Source organism: Rousettus aegyptiacus, unplaced genomic scaffold (assembly GCF_014176215.1).
Source record: "Rousettus aegyptiacus isolate mRouAeg1 unplaced genomic scaffold, mRouAeg1.p scaffold_m13_p_2, whole genome shotgun sequence".
Lineage (NCBI taxonomy): Eukaryota > Metazoa > Chordata > Mammalia > Chiroptera > Pteropodidae > Rousettus > Rousettus aegyptiacus.
This window is the reverse complement of record NW_023416295.1, coordinates 21,767,288-21,789,665: the sequence shown is the minus strand read 5'-3', so window position 1 is coordinate 21,789,665 and position 22,378 is coordinate 21,767,288. Positions and strand designations below refer to the sequence as shown.

General features: G+C 41.4%; 3 protein-coding genes and 1 pseudogene across 4 annotated transcripts; 1 reads left to right on the top strand and 3 right to left on the bottom strand.

The window, feature by feature from the left end:
- Window positions 1–4,230: 4,230 nt before the first annotated feature.
- Window positions 4,231–6,522, bottom strand: LOC107505151 (gamma-crystallin F). Its single transcript, XM_016135005.2, has 3 exons — window positions 6,499–6,522; window positions 6,171–6,413; window positions 4,231–4,503 (listed from the first exon to the last, which is right to left on the bottom strand). Exons 1-3 carry the CDS (start codon window positions 6,505–6,507, stop codon window positions 4,231–4,233), a joined length of 525 nt encoding a protein of 174 aa, XP_015990491.1. The 5' UTR covers window positions 6,508–6,522.
- Window positions 6,523–7,870: 1,348 nt separating this feature from the next.
- LOC118614705 lies at window positions 7,871–7,989 on the top strand (annotated as a pseudogene).
- A 5,388-nt stretch (window positions 7,990–13,377) lies between these two features.
- Window positions 13,378–15,188, bottom strand: LOC107505146 (gamma-crystallin D). Its single transcript, XM_016135001.2, has 3 exons — window positions 15,165–15,188; window positions 14,837–15,079; window positions 13,378–13,713 (listed from the first exon to the last, which is right to left on the bottom strand). Exons 1-3 carry the CDS (start codon window positions 15,171–15,173, stop codon window positions 13,441–13,443), a joined length of 525 nt encoding a protein of 174 aa, XP_015990487.2. The 5' UTR covers window positions 15,174–15,188; the 3' UTR covers window positions 13,378–13,440.
- Window positions 15,189–18,915: 3,727 nt separating this feature from the next.
- On the bottom strand, window positions 18,916–20,686 carry CRYGC (crystallin gamma C). Of its 2 annotated transcripts, none has more exons than XM_016135004.2 (3): window positions 20,525–20,686; window positions 20,175–20,417; window positions 18,916–19,255 (listed from the first exon to the last, which is right to left on the bottom strand). In XM_016135004.2, the coding sequence occupies exons 1-3, from the start codon at window positions 20,684–20,686 to the stop codon at window positions 18,983–18,985; spliced, it is 678 nt and encodes a 225-aa protein (XP_015990490.2). In that variant the 3' UTR covers window positions 18,916–18,982. The 2 variants fall into 2 exon arrangements, with proteins under 2 accessions (XP_015990490.2, XP_015990489.2); XM_016135003.2 differs by having other exon boundaries at window positions 18,983–19,258; window positions 20,525–20,533.
- Window positions 20,687–22,378: the final 1,692 nt, after the last annotated feature.

The window sequence follows — 22,378 nt, the reverse complement described above, 5'->3', positions numbered from 1 at the left end:
ACAGAAAAGTCACCTTGGTTTTCAGGTGGTTCAGCTTGCCTAATCAACAAAAAGTCCAGATTGGACGGGGCCATTGCCCCCAGGTCACAGGGTCTCCGTGACTTTCCCTGCAGGAGCTGTCTGCCCAGGTCACCTGCACTCCCCCTGCCATACCTGACTCTGTCACCTGGGAAGGGCACCTGCAATCCCATAGGTGCTCTGCCTGAACCTGGTGGTTAGTTTGATTTTAAGAGAAGCTAAGAGTCCCTTCTTGGCACTAGATCCAAATCTTGTTTCCCAATCAAACTTTATCATTATCATTTTTTTAATTTTTATTTTTATGTTAGTTTCAGGTGTATAGGCGATGGAGCTTTATCATTATTAAAATATTATGATGTTTGAATATCTAGAACAAACAAGTACAAGAGCATATGTGAGTCAATAAATTTTAAATCAGGAGAGAAATTATTTGAAAATTATGTAATTTATTCAGAGCCTTTGTGAGTGCAGCTTGGGCATTAGCATTTTTGAAAATTCCATGGGTGATTCTAATGTGTAGCCAGACATGAGAACTCAGGATGTACAATGTACGCATACTAGATTTAGGGGACAGTGGCACTCTGTTGCCCAGAGCTTCTCAAATTTGCATGTACATAAGAATTACCTGGGATCTTGTTAAAATGTAGATTCTGATTCAGGAGGTCTGGGGGCGAGGCCTAAGGCTCTGCCATTTCCAGCAAACTCCCAGGGCAGCTCTGTGCTGCTGGTTTGCAGACCACACCTTGGAAAGAAAGTGTGTTTTTCAAATGGTGTACGGCAGGACCCTTGCCAGGGGAGCTTGTTAACCATCAGAAGCACAGGGTGCTCCCTGAGATTTCTGATTCACCAGGTCTGGGAATCTGCCTGCTAATAAGTGCCCAGCTGACTCTCATGACCTGTGAGCTGGGGAAAGGTCTCTCTAACTTAACCTATGTAGTTAATGGTGTACCAGACGTCTGTCACGTTACTTACCACGGCTTCAAAGTCCTTAATCTCTCTCTTAATAATTCTAACTATGAGTGCATGGGCATCATGGTATCTTTTAGTATTCATCATAAATTTCCAAGTTTTCTTGATGAATTGGTAGGTAGTGCTTTCTAGCATAATGGACAAAAAATTCGAAGTGATATAAAACGATTTAGTTCCGCTTCTCTCATTTTGTTGGCACTGCTCCTGCTGACTTCAATGTTTCCAGACTTATCTGGTCTGAAGAATTAGTTTAAAAGTCATTACATTTTATTATTTTTTTAAACGAAAGATACAAGTTTTATTGTGTAGCCACTGAACGTTTGGCATTATTTCTTACAGCGGTTAGCCCTCCCAGACCCATACATTCTTCTTCACCTTGTGGTCTTAAGGCTGAGGTGTCCTGGGGCTTCTCCACCTACACACACTCCCTCGAAGATCTTCTCTAAACTTAGGACTTTTGATACCGTCTACCCACTGATGACTTGCGAAAGCAGGTCTCCAGCCATGCCTTTCTCTTGAACTCCAGACTAGTACAACCAGTTGCCTGGTGAACAGCCCACTTGGATGTTTACTGTCATCTCAAACTTCGCTTGTCCAAAACAGAGTGCCTGGTTTTCCTTCCCGAAACTGCTCCCCCTGCAGCTCTCCCTGTTTGGGTGGAGGGCAACTCCCCTCTTCCAGATGCTCAAACCAAACCTCTCTCTCATATTCACATTGAATCCAGCAAGAGTTTTTGTTGGCTCTGCCTTCGGAATGTATTCAGATTCTGGCCACTACTCATCTCCATAAATGCCCCCATCCCACCCAGAGCCACCATCCTCTCTTCTCTGAATGACTGCAGCAACCTCACAGCTGGTGTCTCTGTTTTCTTCCTCAACGCTTCCTCTGTTTTTATTTTAAAGTTTCTCGAAATAATCTTTTGCAGTTCATAGTCATAGAAACAACCCATTTACCAAAATAACGTATTTAATATTCCAATTAGTTTGTAGAGAAAAAAAGATTGGTTTTAAAAGAAAACAGGAAGGACCCAGGCAAAAGTAACTAAGAAGTTATTGGAATAGTTCAGGTGAACGGTAATAAGAGGAGGAGCGGCAGGGAGAACGGAGAGGTTTTAAATAGCGGTGTTGATTCTTCTACAACCAGCTCTTCAGGTTTATGGTCTGGGTGGCGACCAGCTGCAGCCTCTCAGAGGAAGATGAGGTCGCGGGGCTTGTGGAAGAAGCAACAGTGTCAATGTTCTGTACCGATGCTTCTCCTTTACTGAGGTTTGCTTATGTGGAGTGGATTGGGAAAGGTTTTGCTTGCCTCTTTTTTTTTTTTTTTTTTTTAAAGCTTTTTGCTTTGGAGCTCAAGATCTAGATGCCAACTGTGAGCCTTCTGATGACATCACTCCTGTCTCAGCCAAGGTCTGATCAATAATGCCATTTCCCTCCCAAGTCCGGCCTTAACCATCTGTCTTCTCTTTTACTTCTCCTCTCTGGACCCCCTACTACGTCAGCTAACTTGAATTACTCATTGTTCCCCTCGTGTATGCCCTGTTTTCTTTCTTATTGAACAAAATGAGTTTATGACATTTTTTCGGCACTTTCTACCCATTTCTCTCATATTCACAGAACTTAATAACAATAATAATAATAATGATAATTATAGACACTTGAGGGAGCACTTACTATGTACCAGGCGCTGTGCTAAGTGATCGCAGGCATTATATCATTTAACCTTACAATGTATGCAGGAGATGCCTTTATTATCCCTCCTGTACTGACCAGGTACACCCTGCTCAATGCTCTCAGGTCCTCTTTGCAGCTCCAGGTGCTCACCTCCAGCTTCTATACGCTTCGCTGCCAGTGCTCACCCTGCAATCTTCGGAAGATTCACCCTCGCCAGTCGTTAAGGTGAGTCCAAAGGCTTTGGAATTTTCTGTCCCTCTTGCCCCATGATCAATGACAGAGGGGACTGGTGTAGGAATATCAGCCCCCGAATCTTTTGCCTCCAGGCAGGAGAGACTCCGAGACGCAATCCATGCTCCAGAGTAGCCAGGATTAGACTGAGCTGGCTTCCTCCCCTTCGCGATCTTGCTTCCTTCCTCCCTCATCTTTCCTCCTGGGAGCAATTCTCCAGTGAGTCACCTCCTCCCGAAACCCTGGTTCATGATGCACATTTGAGGGAAACCCTACCTAAGGCTCTTGCCTGGCTAACACAAGATACAGTTGAGATTTAAACCCAGTCTAACTCCAGTCGTATTTTAGAGTTAACCCTCCTCGTTATATTGTCTGTCATGTCAGTGTGATGATTCTGTTTCATTTTCTTTTTCCTAGCACACCGTTAGAAGAACTTTGGAACAGTGTCTCTGGTAGTTGTTTAGTTTTCTCAGTGTGGTACTGGGAATGTTTGAGGTCCTTTCCAGGGATGAGTGAAGCTGTGGTAGGGGCATCTCAGAAAGCACTAACAAGCATCTTCTTAGTCAACTTGCCCTCAGCCCTTTAGACATCCATGCTTCTACTCTTCTGCTGGGATAATTAAAGATGCTGTTGGGTGTTCTGCTCCCCCGCCCGACTATTCTACTTACTGCTGTTTCCCAGTACAGAGTTCAGTGTCTAAAAGTGGAAATGCTCAATCTTTTTGGATAGAATTCTGTAGTGCACAAAACTAGATTTTCAAAGGTGATTTCATATCTTTTTACATATGAAGCTTAGGGGCGAGGTCTAGGAATATGCATTTTAACAAGGGTCTCAGGTGATTCTGATGCAGGTGATCCTCAAATCATTATTGATATTCTGAAAAAAAGACAAACGCTAATTTATGAGATCTAAATAGTAAAAACCAAGAAACATTTATGTTATAAATACTTATTATGAAGCATTTACTTTGCACTTGATACCATTTATGAGAATTAAAAATAATAACTCATTTAATCCACACCACAACCTTATGAGATGAAGAGTGTTGCCACCCCACTTTTTACAAATCACGAAACTGAGGCACAGAAGTGCTAAGTAAGCTGCCCCATCATGTATAGCTAGGAAGTGGATGTGGACCCAGGCATTCCGGGTCCAGAGGCCGTGCTACCCCATACCACGCTTTCCACTGACAGGTGTAAGAAAGGCCACGTTAGGTCCAGCTTTGTTTTTGCCGAGCCCTTCCAAGGAGCCAGAAAGGAAAACAGGACCACGTGACTGCATGAAACACACAGGAAATATTTTATTAGCTTCCAGACGGAGAAAAAGGTAGAGTAAAAATATTTCAGTAGAAATCTATGGCTCTCCTCAAAGAGCCCACTCTGGCACTTGTGGCCCCCCAGTCGTGGTAGCGCCTGTAGTCCCCCGGCCTCAGCAGGTACTGCCGCCCGCGGTAGTGGGGCATCTCGTACAGGACCCAGTAGCCCTCCAGCACGCTGAAGGAGTGGATCTCACTGAAGTGGAAGCGGTCGTACACCGAGGAGCAGTCCTCCGTGAACTCCACCATCTGGCCCCTGTAATCTTCCCTCTCGTAGAGTCTGATTCTGTGGGAGCTGCTCTGTGGATTCGGCAATCAGCAGATAAGGGAAAGTCAGGAAACCTAGCCTTTACCAGCCAACCACACTCAGCCCTGGGGGGATGGGCATTTCTTTATCTTTTCTATATCAAAGGCAACAACTTAAAAAGACAGCCAACACCAAGGCCCCTGTGTACATTTGGGAAGGTCAATGCTGAGAAACTGAAGAGGGCGCCATTCACATAGGTCAAGATAGTAATGGTGCTACTTAGAGTTTTCTAAACCTAAATCCACACTAACCACGCATGCTGGCTCTGTTTAGTACCATTCTTAAGTAACAACTTTAATATATTTTTTGCTCTCTACTGGCTTATGGTGGTGGTCTGCGGCTCTCCTTAGATGATGAAAAAAAATTAGATATTAAAAAGATAAATATACACTGATGAAGACATTATTTTGAATCTTGATAGCATTAGGAAACCCTAGGGAGAGAGGAAGTCAAATTGCTTTCCCCAAAGTGGGCACAGAGTGGTGGCAATTAAGCACAGGCAATTCCTTACCATCTTCCTTTCTGCTTTAAGTCCTGCCGCCTTAAAATTTTGCAAAGCGAGAGCCATCGTAAAGATTAGGTTTCAGTTCTCAGCTCTAATTTATTCTCTAGAGAAACAGTTTTAGGTAACTAATAAAAATGGAAGCTCAAGATCATAAAAGATGCCTTTACAGATTAATCGATTGTAAAACCTTTAGAAAAATTGAAAGATAGTCTGTTTAGTCCTGGGCAAATCCTGTCTGTCTTTCCTTAAGTAGTTGTTCTTTTTTTATGTTCTTGTTCCTTCTCAGCAGGTACCCATTCAACATCTTCCTTCTTGTACGATTAAATTCACTTTAGAAAGGTTCTCTTAGGCAATTCACTCTGTGATATAAAAGATTGCTGACAACGGATCTTCCACGGTTTATAAAGGACTCACATATACTTTATCTAATTTGATTGTCACCACAGCCTGACACACACGGACTGCCATTAACAAGTCTTTTCTCCTTTTATGAGGAACTAACGAAAAGCCTGTAGTCTGTAACTAGAAGAGTCAGAACTGGAAAGTGGACGGCCAGATTTTCAGGCTCCTAACGCCAGTCTGGGTCCTTTTCCCTAGGACACTGTCATGGTCAAATCAGAGAATCACTAATTGTGGCCAGGGGGAGGGGGTGGTATTTGGGTAAGAGCGGGCTTTGCAGGAGCTATTGGAATCACATTGTTGGTTTTGCATTTTGCCTAATCTAAGGGCAGGACTTGAGAGACCTTTGCTGCTCATAATATTTTGGGGAGAGGGTGGTTTGCCACGTGCTTCTAGGTAAGCGCCTTTCATCCTCATCACAACTCTAGGAATTAGCTGCTCTTATTAGCCCCACTTTACAGAGGAGAGAGAAATGGTCTGGAGTAACTAGCCTAAGACCACCTGACAGTAAGGAGTTAATCTGTTACTTATTCATCACCTGTAACACAGACACTCTGAACTAATAAAACTTCCCATTAGAGGTGAGTTTACTTTCAACGAAGTAAAATAACATTTCCGATTGGAAGCCTTGCATAAATAAAGGAAAAGAGATTTTAGTTAGAACCAGAAAAAGGCTACCGTCCCAAATGGTGAATACTACGTCTGGAGCACTGGGGTGACCGGAGGGCTCAGAAGGAGCAGAGGGCCTGGACTCACGTGGGGGATGAGGCGGCAGGAGCGGACCGAGTCGCTGAGGCCCATCCACTGCTGGTAGTCGGGGTAGTCGCCGCGCCGCAGGAAGTACTGGCAGCCCGAGTAGTTGGGCTGCTCGTACAGCATCCAGCAGCCGCTGTCCACGCGCACCGAGTTGCAGCGGCTGAAGTAGGGCTGCAGGTTGGAGTGGTCGCTGCTGCACTCGTAGTGGCGGCCCTGGAAGCCGCGGTCCTCGTAGAAGGTGATCTGCAAGGGAGGCAAGGAGACGCTCAGAGGCCCGGCCCCCGCCCCCGGCGGCCCGGGCCCCTCCCGGCCTGGGCGCGGGGCTCACCTTCCCCATGGCTGGTCGACACGGATGAAGCGAGTTCAGTGGATGCGCCCGCAGGGCGGCGGGTCTATATAGCAGGCCGGCTGCTGCGTTGGCAGGAACAACACAAAAGGGGCCCGCGGGGTGAGGGGATGTCCTCTCTTTTCTATATAATGACTGCGGGGGTGGGGTGGGGGACTTATTGTATGTTTCCTCGTAAACTCGCCAGAGCTTTCGAACTGATGACCCGGGTTAAAACTGCCACTCGGTGCCTCTCGGACCTTTAAATGGAACCCATTCAGGACACTGGAACTGAAAGGGCGCTTAACCACGTTAGTAATTGTAATCAAAGGTTTCATTTGTCTTTTTAAATTTCGAAATGATCTCTCTTTTGAGTGACAATACAGGGCAGCGACCAGGTTCGAAGTCGGAAAGGGCTACAGCACGAGACGTTCAGATCAGATTGCGTTTTCCTGATCAGTGTGAATGTGGAATATGGGAACTTGCCTCCCCGCTAGGCCTTTTAAAGTAGGAAGGGATTTTCCTCCAAGAGAACTTGTCTATGATCCTACCTGCCCATACGAGGGTGTAGCAGATATTACTAACATTGGAGGAAGAATGGCAGACTGGGGCAGGGCGGAGTTAGGCGCCCCCCCCCCCCCCCGGAGGAAGCCCTGTTCAGGCACCTGGCCTCAGCTCTGCTCCCTGGGACTGGGTAGGACCAGGACATCTCCAGGGGTATCTCAACAGCTTCGGGTCTTGCCTCCCACCCCACAGGCAAAGAAATCCTTTTGGGATTCATGAGGTGACTCACTGGTGGTTATTACTCACACTGTAACTATTTATTTAACTAATAATTTTGCAAACTAAGCCCTATGCTAAGCTTAGTCAGTTCTAGCAGCTGACAACTGCTAGTTAACATGCAAATATAACAGCTTTAAAATCCTACAATTCTGCCTTCTCTAGCTTTCCCAGTCCTGGTTGCTCTCTAGTTAAGGTTCTGCCTCCAGGGAGTCTTCCTTCCCTTAAGACCGCCTCCCACAACCCTGCCTGCAGCGCAGCTGCTGGACCCCCACTCTCTTTAGAACAGGATTTCTCAGCCTCATACTATTTTGACATTTTGGATTAGAAAATTCTCTGTTGTGGGGGACTGTCCTGTGCATTTTAGGATGTTTAGTAGTATCCCTGGTCTTAACCCACCAGATGCTAACTGCATTATTCTCAATGTCGTGGCAACCGAAAATGTCTCCAGAGATTGTCAACCATCCCCTTGGGGAGCAGAATCGACCCTGGTTAGAAGGAGCTAGTCCCCAACTAGATACAACCTTGATCCACTACATCTTGTTCCTTAGTTTGGATTCTTGCTACCAAAGGCAAATGCTAAAAAGTTATTTTTGTCAATGGCCGTGCTACTCTGTTCAAGCCTGATCTCATCTGATCTCCAAAGTTAAGCAGGGTCGGGCCTGGTTAGTACTTAGATGGGAGACCACCTAGGAAGACCAGGTGCTGTAGGCACAAAAAAATAAGGGATTGTAAGCTGACAAGGTCCTTGCAATCTGTGAGGTCAACTAAGTGTTGCCTCTTCTAAAAAAAAATAAAGTGAAAAGTTATTTTACCAGAATAAATTTCATTTGATACACACGAATTTATAAGACTTATTCACGTTCTTTCTTTTAAAAATTCTAACTTTATAAAAAATTTGGAAACTACAGAGAAGCAGAAAGGAGGAAAAAATTTCAATCATTGTACTGTATATTAAAAAGCATTGTTAATCTACATTAAAAAACCTCCTTTCAGTTCTGCAAAATGAAAAAGGTCTAGAGAGCTGTTGCCTAATGATGTGCATGTAGTTAACACTAATATACTCTGTGGTTAAGAATAGTTAAGATGGTAAATTTCATGTTATGTGTTTTTACCACAAAAAAGACACCACCCCTTAAAAAAAAATACCCTTTTAAATTTCACTTCTCGAGCTAATACTTTCATCTCTAGGTATTTGTCCCCCCAAAATAAAGATACATGTAAACATTATGCCCAGTGGTATTTTATCAGAACATTGTTTATAATATAAAAAATTAGGTAAAAATAAAATGTCAAAAATATGACATTAATTGTACAAATTATGAAACATCTGTTTGATGAGATGGCATGCAGATACCCAAAATTATGTTCTCAAAGAATTTATTTAAAGATATGAAAAATACTCACTATATGTTTTTTTAAAGCAAGTATATTATATACTGAAAACTACAAAACTGAAAGAAAGATGTAAATAAGTGGAAATATATCTTGCATTCATGGATTAGAAGGTTTAATATTGTTCAGATATCAATACTACCCAAAGTGATCTACAGAGTCAATACAATCCCTATCAAAATGCCAATGTTTTATGCAAGAATAGAAAAACCCATCCTAAAATTCATGTAGAATCTCAAGGGATGCTAAATCCCCCAAAAAATCTTGGGGTGAGGGGAGAACAAAGTTGGAGAACTAACACTTCTCGATTTTAAGACTCTCTACAAAGTTACTGTAATCGAAACAGTGTGATACTGGAATAAAGAACAGAGAACCCAGAAACAAACCCTCACCTATATGTCAAATGGCTTTTGAGAAGGTTGCCAAGACCATTCAATGGAGAAAGGATAATCTTTGCAACGAATGGTATGCAGAAAGCCGGTTATCCACATGCAAAAGAATGAAGTGGGAGGCTTACCTTATATTATATACAAAAATTAACTCGAAATACATTAAAGACCAAATGTAAGAGCTAAATGTAAGAGCTAAAACTATAAGACTCCTAGAAGAAAACATAGTGGGGAAGCTTCATGACAATAGATTTGGCAATGATTTTCTAGATATGAAAAAAATAGGCATAGGTAATAGATAAATTAACTTTATCAAACTAAAACCTCTGTACATCAAAGAAGACTATTAACAGGGTAAAAAAGGCAACATATGAAATAGGATAAAATATTTGCAAATCGTATATTTGATAAGGGATTGATATTCAAAATACATAAAGAATTCTTACAACTCAGCAATAACAACAAAAACAAATTTAAACATTCTATGAAAAAATTTGAATAGACAGTTTTCAAATGGCCAATAAGCACATAAAAAGATGCTCAATATCACTAATTATTCTTGAAATGCAATCAAAACTCTAATGAGATACTACTTCACACCATTAGGATGGCTATTATAAAAAAGTCAGAAACAAAACAGAAAATAGCAAATGTAAGTGAGGGTGTAGAGCAGTTGGAAACTTTGTGCATCGCTGGTGGGAATGTAAAATGGTAGAATCACTGTGGAACGCTGTATGATAGTTCCTCAAAAAATCAAACATCTAATTACGTAATCCAGCAATTCTACTTCTAGACATAAACCTGAAAAAATTGAAAGCACAAACTCCAACAGATGTTTGTACACCAATATTTATAGCAGCATTACTTATAATAGCTAAAAAGGTGAAAACAATCCAAATGCCAGTTGAGAGGTGAACGGACAAACAAAATGTGGTATACGCACAGAATGGAAGATTATTCAGCCTTAGAAAGGAATGAGGTTTTGATAAATGTCACAACAGAGATAAACCTTAAAAACAAGCCAGACACAGAAGGACAAATATTGTATAATTCTGTTTATTTGAGGTGTTTAGAATAGTAAGATTCATGAATACAGAAAGTAGAATGGTGGTGACCAGAGGATGGGGGAAGGTGCGAATGGGAGATTGTTGTTTAATGGGCATAGAGTTTGGGATGATGAAAAAGCTCTGGAGATGGGTAGTGCTGATGTTTGCACAGCAATGTGAATGTGCTGCGTTGTACACTTAAAAATGGTTAGAATGATACGTTTTATGTACGTAAGTTTTCACACAATTTAAAACATCTTCCATGAGCATTGAGGAAGAAAATCAATATTTTATCAATATTACTTCTTAATTTTGATAATTGTACTGTGGTTGTAAGAAAACATTAAAATAAAGTGTGTCTTAGGGACTAAAAAGGAATTAAAAAGCATTTAATAGTTGATTTTAAATTTCTTACAGTACTCTTTATAATGAGAATAAAAAGAATAATTAACATTTAAACATTTTTTTTTTCTATTGGTATTTTTCCCTTGTTGGGCTCCCTCACTCTTTCTTCTTTTATTTATTTCATTCTAATTTCCTCACATCTCAAAGCTTACACCCAGAAACCTGATAATATTTCAAGGTCCTCTTTAATCTTGGGGATTTGTGCTCTGGATACACTTGTCCTGTAGGCAAAGATTGTTGTGTGCTTTCCTTCACCCAAGCTGCCTTGTATATTGCCCCATTTGCAACTAGCGGCTACCCTATGGTTACCAGGGACACCAGATTCAGGCCGATGCAGATGTGAAGGCAGACAGAAAAATCTTGGGGCCCTGGTGATACTGTTTAGATACTCAATCAACCATTCCTAAATCCAGTGCCTTCTAGGACTTCCTTCTATTTGAGCTAATAGATTTCCATACTGCTTGTCTGTTTGGTAGGGGCTTTCTGCCACTTCCACTCTAACGTATCTTAACTGATTTAAATTCTTTTTGGCCAACAATTAGAGTGAATTTTGATCAAACTTTGGAGGATGAGCAGCTCACAAGGAAGAAGGTGGGGAAGAATGACCCAGGCGAGGAAAAGATGTGAGCAAAGGCACACATATCATGTGCGCTTGGTGTGCTAGGAGGACTAAAGTGAGGTGGGAGTAAAGGGCAACTGGGGTCAAGTAACAGGAGGTGAAGTAGACAGGGAAGGGGCAGGTTCTTAAAAGAAGTGGAATTTTCCCCTGTGGGCAGGGCGGAAACATGGAAGGTTTAATCAGGGAAATGACATGACCAGATCAGTCTCTGAGCATGTAAACAGTCATCATTTTTCTTTTCTTAAACCTTAGCAAGGAGAGCATAAGTAAGACAGAACAAGAGGTAAGAGAAGAATCGACATAAGTATTATAGTGTCCTGCTTCCCTATAACCTTATACATATAGTCTTCTAACACACACACACACACACACACACACAGAGTTTATGTAGATGGTTATATTAATATATATAACTGTGTGTGAGTGTGTGCATATATACAGAGAGAGAACACAACTCTAAATTATCTTATGTATTTAATTTAATTCTTGGTTGGTTGTTTGCAATGACCTCCCAGCAAGAATCTGTAAACTAGTGCTGTCATTACTTTGACAAGAGTCTTCCTGATTTAACAATAGAAAAGCTCTGATCTCTGAGCTGTGAGCTCTGGGTTCCAATGCCATCTCTAATATTAACTATTTGACATTAGTATCGGACTTAGTTTTCCTTTACATAAAATGAGTTATCTAGGTTAGATGCTCTCTAGATCTAAAATATGTTAAACATCATATATATGACTTTGTTGTTCTATAGTAGTTTTCTTTCTTCTTGCCCTCTTCCCTCCCTTCCTCCCTCCCTCCATCTCTCTCTCCCTCTCTTCTTCCCTTCTTCCTTACCTCTCTTTCCTTCCTTCCTTCCTTCCTTCCTTCCTTCCTTCCTTCCTTCCTTCCTTCCTTCCTTCCTTCCTTCCCCTCCTCCTGTTCCTTCTCCTTCTTCACATTTTCCATTAGGAATTATTTTTGAGACTCTGAATAAAATTTTAAACAATAGCCTAAGAAAAATTCACATATACTATATATCAGCTAGAAATGTGAGTTGAACTACAAATAACAGAATACCCAATTAGTGTGGCATAAACATATGTGTGCTTATTTTACTCCTATTGCAAGAAGTCTGAAGGTAAAAGATCGCTGGCATTGTGTGTTGGTTAATTTTATGTGCCAACTTGATTGGGATAAGGGATTCCCAGATAGCTGGTAAACCATCATTTCTGGGTGTGGCTGTAAGAATTTTTCCTGGAGAGAGTAGCATGTGAAATCTTAGACTGAGAAGATCGCCTTCACCAATGTATCATCCAATCTGCTGAGGGCCTGAATAGAACAAAAACGTGAAGGAAGGAGGAATTTGCTCTTTCTGCTTCAACTGAAACATCCATCTTCTACCTTCAGAAATGGAGCTCCTGATTTCCAGTCCTTTGGATTCAGACTAAATTATACCAATGGTTTTCCTGGTTCTCCAGCTATAGGTTGTAGAACCTCTTGGCCGCCATAATTACATGAGCCAATTTCTGTAATAAATATCTTCATCTATATCTAGATACATCTCCCCTTGGTTCTGTTTCTCTGGAGAGCCCTGAGTAATAGACACTGGTATGGGGGCTTGACCACATTGAGGCCAGCAGTTCTGAGACTGTGGTGTTTCCTTCATCCTTGTCACCTCTCGGGTATAAAATATCTGGAATAAGAGGGAATTGCAGCATCAGAAGCAGCCACTCCATTTCATCATAAATGCAACAGTTTTTCCAGAGCCATCTCTTTTTCCTCCCAATCAGCACTCCTCTACTTACAATTCAATGTCCAGAGTTTCATGTGACCACCTCAGCACCAAGGGAGTCTGCTAGAGATTTGTGAACTTGACTTTGCATATAATTTAGGGGATTCAAACATCTTTTGAGAACTGTGGCGGAACCCAGCCTCAGAATCTGTGATTTAAAGAGTGGATTATGCTATCTTTGAATCTCAGCTTTCAGATCCTCACTCCTCAGAGATAAACTGACTGAACAGGTCTCTGATAATCTGATTTGAAGCAGCAACTTGTTTAAAGGCCAGAGAACTGAACGAGATAATGTATTATGAAAGTGTTTTTTGCAAACTGTAAAGTTCTGCTTAATACGAAGGCATATTTCTATTATGAGAACTTTTTTTGTTACCTATTGATCACACATCTTGGGTTCCGCTTGCATTGCGTGTGCATATATGTGTAAATAAAAAAAAATAAGAGTAAGATAAAGGAAAAATACAAGCAAATCAGTGCCAGAAACACACAGAAAATATTTTATTAGTTTCCAGACTGAGAAATGATGAAGAACTTATTTCAATAGAAATCCATGACTCTCCTCAAAGAGCCCACTCTGGCACTTGTGGCCCCCCAGTCATGGTACCGCCTGTAGTCCCCCGGCCTCAGCAGGTACTGCCGCCCCCGGTAGTTGGGCATCTCGTAGAGGACCCAGGAGCCCTCCAGAACATTGAGGGAGTAAATTTCATTGGAGTGGAAGCGGTCCTGAAGAGAGGAGCAGTCCTCCGTGAACTCCACCATCTGGCCTCTGTAGTCTTCCCTCTCGTAGAGTCTGATCCGGTGGGAGCCAGCCTGGCTCATCCCAGGATGGCAAGAGGGGAAAAGCAAACCATGAAACGACTCCAACATATTCCTGCAGTCTCGTTGTGTGGAGACCAGCTCAAGCCATTTTGAAATACGTGGTAAAAATTAATGAATTTTGAATATTTATACATTCTCCATTTTCAAAGGTGGTAATTGGGTACCGTTTCAAAATAATAAAGTGTGATTGAATGAATTAAGAAGGAAATCTCACTCTTTAAAATATTCAGCTATTTCCCAAGACAAACTACTAACCATCCTAACCATATTAACCAGTATACCATACCACGGAGAAATCCAAATCTTTAACTACTTTTCACTATTTTTGCCATTTTGAAAAAATATTTTTAATTTTTCAAGCATGTGTACTTGAATACTAAAGCCAGTTTATGAAATGAATGACCCTGCACTGAGTTTAAAATAAATCTTGGAAAAAATCACCAATGGCTTGGATATTTCTATTGAATGCAAAGGTAAATGGCTTAAGTCTCTCAGGCAATAATCAATCCTTATTTAATAATTTATACATAGAACGAGGGAAAATGGTGTGTGTGGGGGGATCAGTAAGCCCAAAGACTAATTTTTAAAAAAAATTAGTGTTTTTAAAACATTAATAAAATATATGTGGCCCATGTGTGAAATCTCTCTGTGTTGATTACCATTGAAAGAAAGTACTTTTATTTGTATAGGTTGGAGAAAACTAAAATATTCAAAAAAGGGAGGAAGCCTTTAAAAAAATTACCTCTGTAAAGGTTTCCTTTTTGATTCCTGTGTGCTCAGGAACTACCACGCATTCTAGCACTTCATTACTCCTCTATTAGACATTAGGGGTTTTCCTACAACTCCATTGTAAACGATGCCCAGACAGAACTCTGTCATATCTCACCAGGGCAGCCAACACATTCTTGCTCAATAAATATTTTTTGATTAATTGGTACCTGGGTAAACCTCGCTTTTTGTTCAGGGGGAACTATATTGAACTAATCTACCATAGCTTATCTTTTGTCCAAACTCTCAATTATTCTGAGCGATCCCTACTCCAAATGTTTAACCTTTGCCTTGAAACTATCCATTGTGCCCCTAGGGCCCATTTCTGATATGGAACTGGACTCACGTGGGGGATGAGGCGGCAGGAGCGGACCGAGTCGCTGAGGCCCATCCACTGCTGGTAGTCGGGGTAGTCGCCGCGCCGCAGGAAGTACTGGCAGCCCGAGTAGTTGGGCTGCTCGTACAGCATCCAGCAGCCGCTGTCCACGCGCACCGAGTTGCAGCGGCTGAAGTAGGGCTGCAGGTTGGAGTGGTCGCTGCTGCACTCGTAGTGGCGGCCCTGGAAGCCGCGGTCCTCGTAGAAGGTGATCTGCAAGGGAGGCAAGGAGACGCTCAGAGGCCCGGCCCCCGCCCCCGGCGGCCCGGGCCCCTCCCGGCCTGGGCGCGGGGCTCACCTTCCCCATGGCTGGTCGACACGGATGAAGCGAGTTCAGTGGATGCGCCCGCAGGGCGGCGGGTCTATATAGCAGGCCGGCTGCTGCGTTGGCAGGAACAACACAAAAGGGGCCCGCGGGGTGAGGAGGGGATTTTCGTGTTCTCTTTTTTCTCTTTGCTGTCATAGTCCACGGGGCTCATTGTGGGGTTTGGTCCCATTCTCTCTGGAGTATTCGAGTTGCTATCACTGGTTGATGCTATTGAGACAGTTTTAAAAAAAGTCATTTGGGACATTGTCTATTTAATAATAGAGATAGAAATTCAGCCATTTTATATATACTCTAGACTTTCATTTGTATAGGTTGGGGAAATACAAAAAAAAGTGTTAAGTGGGGGAGCAAAATAGAAAGGATCTTAATATGGTAAATATAAAATAAACTGTAAGAACTATCATATTACTTATTGAATGCTAATTGTTCATAGAAGAAAATGACCCTAGCTGAATGTGAAAATTTCAGATTAGTCCTATGAGGGAACTTCCTCATTCAAGGGTATAAGAAATTGGAATGTTTACCAAGGATGTTCACAGAATTTCAAGCTTTAAATATGGTTAAAAAAAAAAAAAAAAAAAAAAAGGAAAAAAAACCCAGCAAGCACAGATCTTCAGTACTTGGTTCAATTTTGATTTTGTTGCAGTCATGCTTAAAAGTAGGCTAAGAATTAGTTGTTTTTTTCTTGGCTAATTGAGATTCAAAAGGAAGAATAGTTTTAAGATGTTTAATCTCAGAAAGAACTAACATTGACATTTCTAAGTTTAAAGAAATAAGAAAAAGTAATATATTTAAAACACAAAACCAGATGGCCTCTTAGGTTATTATAAATAAAACCAAAAATTTAACAACCCCCTTCTGATTGATCTAGAGATATCTTTGTTCTCTGGGGAACAAGAGCACACAAAGCTATTGACTCAGGAGATAGATTACATGAAGATAAAGAGGAGCTCTGGTTGAAATAGTGTAGGGAAAGAGAGGAATAAATATCTAGGACTCTAGGAAGACTTTAGAAAGTATTTATCGGCCTGGAAGTGAATAATTTGATGGACTGGAAAGAGCACTGGAGTGGAAGATGACCTATGACTTTAGCCTCTTTCATGTTCAAAGAATTATTCACAGTCCTGTGTTGTCTTGTGGAAATACTTTGTTTTGACTTTGGGTGATAAATCTTTGTAAGTCTATACTTTTGAATTAAATACCAGCTTTGTAAAATATAATGATTTCAGTTATTGTTATTCACTGTGTAAAGGCATATGTTTCAAAGTTACTCATGTGTCCATAGTGGAAAATAAGCAGCCAGAATCTAAAAAATAAAAATCATCATTTTAATTAAAATTAAAAGAAAATAAGAATAATTTTAAAAATAAATTTTAAAATCACCAAGTCTGCTCAGAGCTGGTTCTATGAGGAGAATGCTAAGAGTCCCAGAGAGCACCTTGGGGAGCGTGGCGGGTAGGTCTGCGGGGGTCACCACCTCAGCTGACATGCTATGACAACTGAAATTTAGCATACATCTAAAGGACCAAAACAAGGAACTTCCGGCGTGGGCTTTTTGTTTTTGGTTTTGCTTTGTTTTTTTGTTTTTTGGTTTTTGTTTTTTTTTGTTTTTTTTGTTTTTGTTTTTGTTTTGTTTTCATTAACTAGGTGGAGAAGAGGCTTTATTTCAGCCTGGGGGAAGAAACAAGGGAAAAATCCTGTACTTCTCACAGACCTGAAAAGCGAATGGCTTGGGCCAAAAAAAAAAATGGCTTGATTTCAGTCCTCTACAGAAAATTTTGGAAGTGACAAATGTGTTTCAGACCTAAGTTCCACACTGTACTTAGTGCGATTAGGTGAAATAAGACCTGAGAATCCTAACCCCTGTAGCACAGAGGCAGAGCTCTGTGCAAGTTGCCTGCAGCGACTGATGGGGCCTGGCTTCAGAGGGAGAACAGAGATAAGGAACAGGTGCCCTATTGCCCTATTAGTGGCTCTCTCCAGTTTTCACAGCAGCATGGAAATGACAACTGGCAACCCTGAAGGCTGTGGATCTGGAGGTGTGATTTATTTGGTTGGCACAGTGTTCAGGCATTTTTTTTTTTTTTTTTGTAATGCTTTGGGTTGATTCACACTTGCCACAGTTCACCGCACTCCCCATTAGTCCTTGTTGTCTTAAAAAAGATGGTTTCACTTATTTACATCATCTCCCTGGGCCCCTAAGGCGTTGAGTGGCAACCTCAAAGAAGAGTTTTTAAACTCTACTCAGTCTCTATCAGTTTTTGCCAAATGAAAAACAACAACAGTAACAACAACAACAACAACAACTATACATCGAAGTTCCCAAGCATTCTTTCTTACTCTGAACCATTCTTTATTAGGAACTTGTGTGTTTTGGGGTGAAAATGTCCTTTTGTAAATGTTTTTTTCTTTTATGAAATGTGCAAATAGATAGTGGTTAGTTTTACCTTTTTTGTTGTTTTGTTTTTAATTTTAAATGTCCTTGCTTGGCAAAATTAAAATTGGTGATCCTATGTTGATCCCTATTTAAAGCAGATTAGTCTGGGAAATCTAAAATATTGAGAACCACTTGATGTAAAGAATATGAAAAATATGGCGAACAGTTTTTTGGCGGGGATGGGGGAGACATTCTGTTTGTTTTAATGCTTCAAAATTAGATCCTAGAGTTACTTCAGAAATTATTCCTCCATAGAACTCTCCCACGTTAGGGAGAGCATAGCAGTTAGGAACATCAGACAAACCTGAGCTATAGTCTCATCCTTGCCTCTTACTAATGGTGGAACCCTGGGCATGTTATTTAATTCAACTTAACCTCAGTTTTTTCTACAGGTATTATAAACAACAGGCTTCATATAAGGTGATTGTTTCAAGCTAATAATTTTCACCTTCACATTAATATTTCTTATATGTAAGCCAAGTCATTATGCTATACATTTAAGACTTTTTTTTTTTAATGTGCAGGGCTTTGCTTGTGAGCAAGCAGATTTTACTTCAATCAAAGGGCTCTGGAAATTATGGCTTTCTTCAAATGTGCCTTTAAATTTGAGCCAGTCTTTTTGTAGTAAAGGAATTTTTATGTTTAAAGTACACTATATCATGCGTATTTATTTAAAATATTAATGTGCATCTCATCAATTTATTTGTATTAGCTGGGTGCCATGTTTAGCCATGCGGTTTCTGTCCTTCATGCAGTGTTTGGCTCAGTGGCTGCATTGGCCAAGAGGTGCACCCCAGACACAAGCTGTTTTAGAACAGAGAGGAAGGTCTTCTTTAAACTGAGTCCAAAAGTTTGGCAATGGCAAAAGGCACCCCTGGCATTAGTTACATAATACAGTGCTTGAAAGTAAACAAAATTACAATTCCTTATATAGTCTTAATCAAGCTTTTTTCCAAGTGGGCTTCTCTTCAGCATTCATCTGTGACCCTCTGTGGCCTCCAGTCACCTTTTGAATCAGAAGGAAACTCCTGGAATATTGTTCCTCAAGGCCCTGAGCTGAATGCCTCCCTTCTCACCAGTCACCCTCTCCCGTTTCTGCCTTTCTTTCTCAGAAAGACTACCTCCTCCCTATACCCCCACTTCTGAGGCTTGCGCAAGTCTCGTTTTACCTTGAAGCTCTTCTAGAATAGACCCTTCCACACTTATTCACCCTTCAACCTTTACCAGGGAGCATTTACAGGTGAATTAATTGGCACACGACGAAAGAAAAACAGAAGCCAGCAATTGCCAACAATACAGACTAAATACTTTATTAGGTTCCAAATTGAGAAAATGGTAGTGTGAACCTATTTTAGTATAAATCCACCACTCTCCGCAAAGAGCCAGCCTTAGCATCCACAGCCCCCCAGTCATGGTAGCGTCTGTACTCCTGGGGCCTCAGCAGGTACTGCCGCCCCCGGTAGTTGGGCAACTCGTAGAGGACCCAGCAGCCCTCCAGCACGTGCAAGGAGCGGACCTCACTCAGGTGAAAGCGGTCCTGGATGCAGGAGCAGTCCTCACTCAGCTCCATCATGAGGCCTTTGTGGTCCTCTCTCTCATACAGCCGCAGCCTGTGGGAGGCCGTCTGCTCGGTCCACAGAGAGAAGGAGCAGAAGAAACAACCAAACAACAGATGAACTTGGTTGGCTGGGGCATGGGATTGTCCATGTAATAACTGAGACTCTAAGATTGCTGTGAATGCTGTATATCGATCTGTGTCGTACTAGCATTTAACAAATAGTTGCATGCTCCTTTTCCAATTCTTATCTAGGACACATAATTTTTAAGAGGTTCAAAGTCTAGGTTAGAATCCATCAAGTACTCATCTTGTTTTCTAATTCCTAATTCTTTAATTCCTTAAGCGTTAACTCAAACTGGTGTTTGGGGGAAATGTAAAATATTTGACTAATATTCTTTCAATATGAGTATTATCTCCCAAATTTATATTTATAAAAATTTACCACTGAAGTAGGATTTTAAAAATCACATCCTTCAGCTAACATTAGTTTAAATAGTCACTCGGAGCCAGAATTCAATTGGTTTCCTAAATTAAGGACAACTACCTTTTCCAAAGTTAAATATTACCTTTGGGTAGCTTAGATTAACAATAGAATTTTCGCTTTTTACTAGTCTACAGTGGGACTTAGCTAATTTGTTCATCGTCAATGTCTTTACTATGGGTAAAAATTAATTTGTTAGAAATACCACTTTCTTATGCTCAACCAGCCTCCCATTTGCGAGTTTTGTTTTATAATCCACTACGATATCATATGTGTTACAACCTTCCATTGATCTAATGGCAGCAACATTTGAAAATAAAACTTCCTCTAAGTGGATTCTTCCCCAGATTCTCTGTTGTTTTCGTGTGGATATCTATCCTGTCTTAGGCAGGTGTCTAAAGCCCACTTAACACTTAGGTGTTTTTAAAGGAAAACCTCCCTCAGTCTAAGCCCCAGCAGTCACACTGTGAGGACACTCAGGCAGCATGGTCAGGCCTCACTCACTTGGGGGATGAGACAGCAGGAGCGGATGGAGTCGCTGAAGCCCATCCACTGCTGGTAGTCGGGGTAGTCGCCGCGCCGCAGGAAGTACTGGTGGCCCTGGTAGTTGGGGCGCTCGTACAGCATCCAGCAGCCGCTGTCCACCCGGATGGAGTTGCAGCGGCTGAAGTAGGTCTGCAGGTTGGGGCAGTCGCTGCTGCACTCATAGCAGCGGCCCTGGAAGCCCCGGTCCTCGTAGAAGGTGATCTGCAAGTGAGAAGAATAATTCCAAATTAAACCCTTTGCTCCCAGTAGAACTTGTATGCAGGCATTTATTTTTATTTTTATTTTTATTTAACTTGTGTTCTGCTCACCTTTCCCATGGCTGGTTGACACGGATGAAGTGAGTTCAGTGGATAAGGCCGGCAGGGCGGCGGATCTATATAGCAGGCCGGCTGCTGCGTTGGCAGGAACAACACAAAAGGGGCCCGCGGGGTGAGTAAGGGGATTTCATGGATCGCTTTTACATGCTCCATTCAGTGGAAATGCCGGTGGAGTTTGCCCTCATTCTCTGGTATATTCTAATGCTGTCCTGTATGTATCCTAGATGAGTCCCTACAGTTGCTTTTATTTGGATTCTTAGTGTTTTCTAAATTTATCAGCACATCAGTCTGAACTTTTGACCTGAAGTGCATGTCTCTACATATAATTCAGTTATGCCCCATATATTTTCTGGGGAAAACCTATGCCTTTATAACAGTGCCTCAGAATTCCAGAGAGGCTGTCAGGAAATAGAATGCCACGGCACTAATTTTCCTTGACGACAGAGGCCACTCTAACTTAAGATTTCTTGCTTTACATGACTTGCCAGTCTAGTGAAGGGCACAAATCTGGGTTCTGATCTTTGCTAGTTTTGACAGTGTTGACCAGATGCTTTAACTTATAACTGCTAACTTCCTCTTTGGTGTGTATATAAGAAATCAGCCACTGATAGTCAACTTGTGAGGAACCAACAAAAGTATTCTATGGTTATTGTGTCCAAGACTGAGAATTTTATTTCTTTACAGATCGCTTCCCCATTTCCAGGGCTGGGGAAGGCAGCAAAGCCTCAGGGACTGAGAATGTCCACTTAGTAGCTGCATGAGCTCACCAAGCCACATAACCTCACAGAGCATGAGTTGCTTCATAGTACTTATCTCATGGGATATAATATGTTGAATGAAAAAGAACTAAAGAAAAGAAAAAAGAAAGAAAGAAAGAAAGAAAGAAAGAAAGAAAGAAAGAAAGAAAGAAAGAAAGAAAGGCCTCTGACATTTAAAAGCTGGCCAGACACTCAGAGCTCAGCCATGTTATTCCCTATTAGACATAAACAACTTCATAGAATACCAACTTCAGGCAAGGTTACTCTGAGATCACGATGAAACAAGACAAAAAAGGGCACTTAGCAATTTTGTCTAATCATAGGCAAAAACAAAGTCAGCGTGCCACCCATGAGATACCAAGCACTATCCCCCTTTCATCTAAAATGATTAACTGCTACTTTATAAAACAAATCAACCGCAGCTTTATTCTTGTTCTAGGCTCCCCTCCCTGTGAATAGATTTATTGAGCTATCCAATTATAAAATTACCCCTGCTTTCTGACAACATCTAATTTAGAGCGAACCCCTCTTTTTCTAGACATTTCCCCAAATCTCCCAACCAAAGTACAAATCCTATAATAGATTCTTTCTAACACTCTTACTGAGGCAGCCCATGCTTCCTCCTCCTCCTCCTCCTCCTCCTCCTCCTCCTCCTCTTCCTCCTCCTCCTCCTCCACTTCCTCCTCCTTCTCCTTCTTCAAGAAAGAAAACACATTTTAGCTGCCCCAAGGTAATATTTTATTAGCAAGTATACTAACATTTTCTTTAACCACACAGGCAGACATACTCTCTTCTTTGCTCTATAGTTTCATATGCACATGACAGGAGATTCAAAGCAGAGGTATCAGCCCTTTAAATAATAGTACTGTTAGAAAGGAAAAAAAATAGCGATGAGAAAATGCCTATTACTAAACTTTAGTCTCGTCTCAGAATAGTACAGTCTTTATATTTCTCTCACCTGTTTTCAGATCTTTCTTGTTGTCTTTCCTGGCCCCTGTCTTCCTCTCTTCCACAACCCACCCCCTGCCCCTGGCTGTAGCTGCCTTACTTAGAGTCTCATTATATCTCAGCTGGACTGAACTTAACC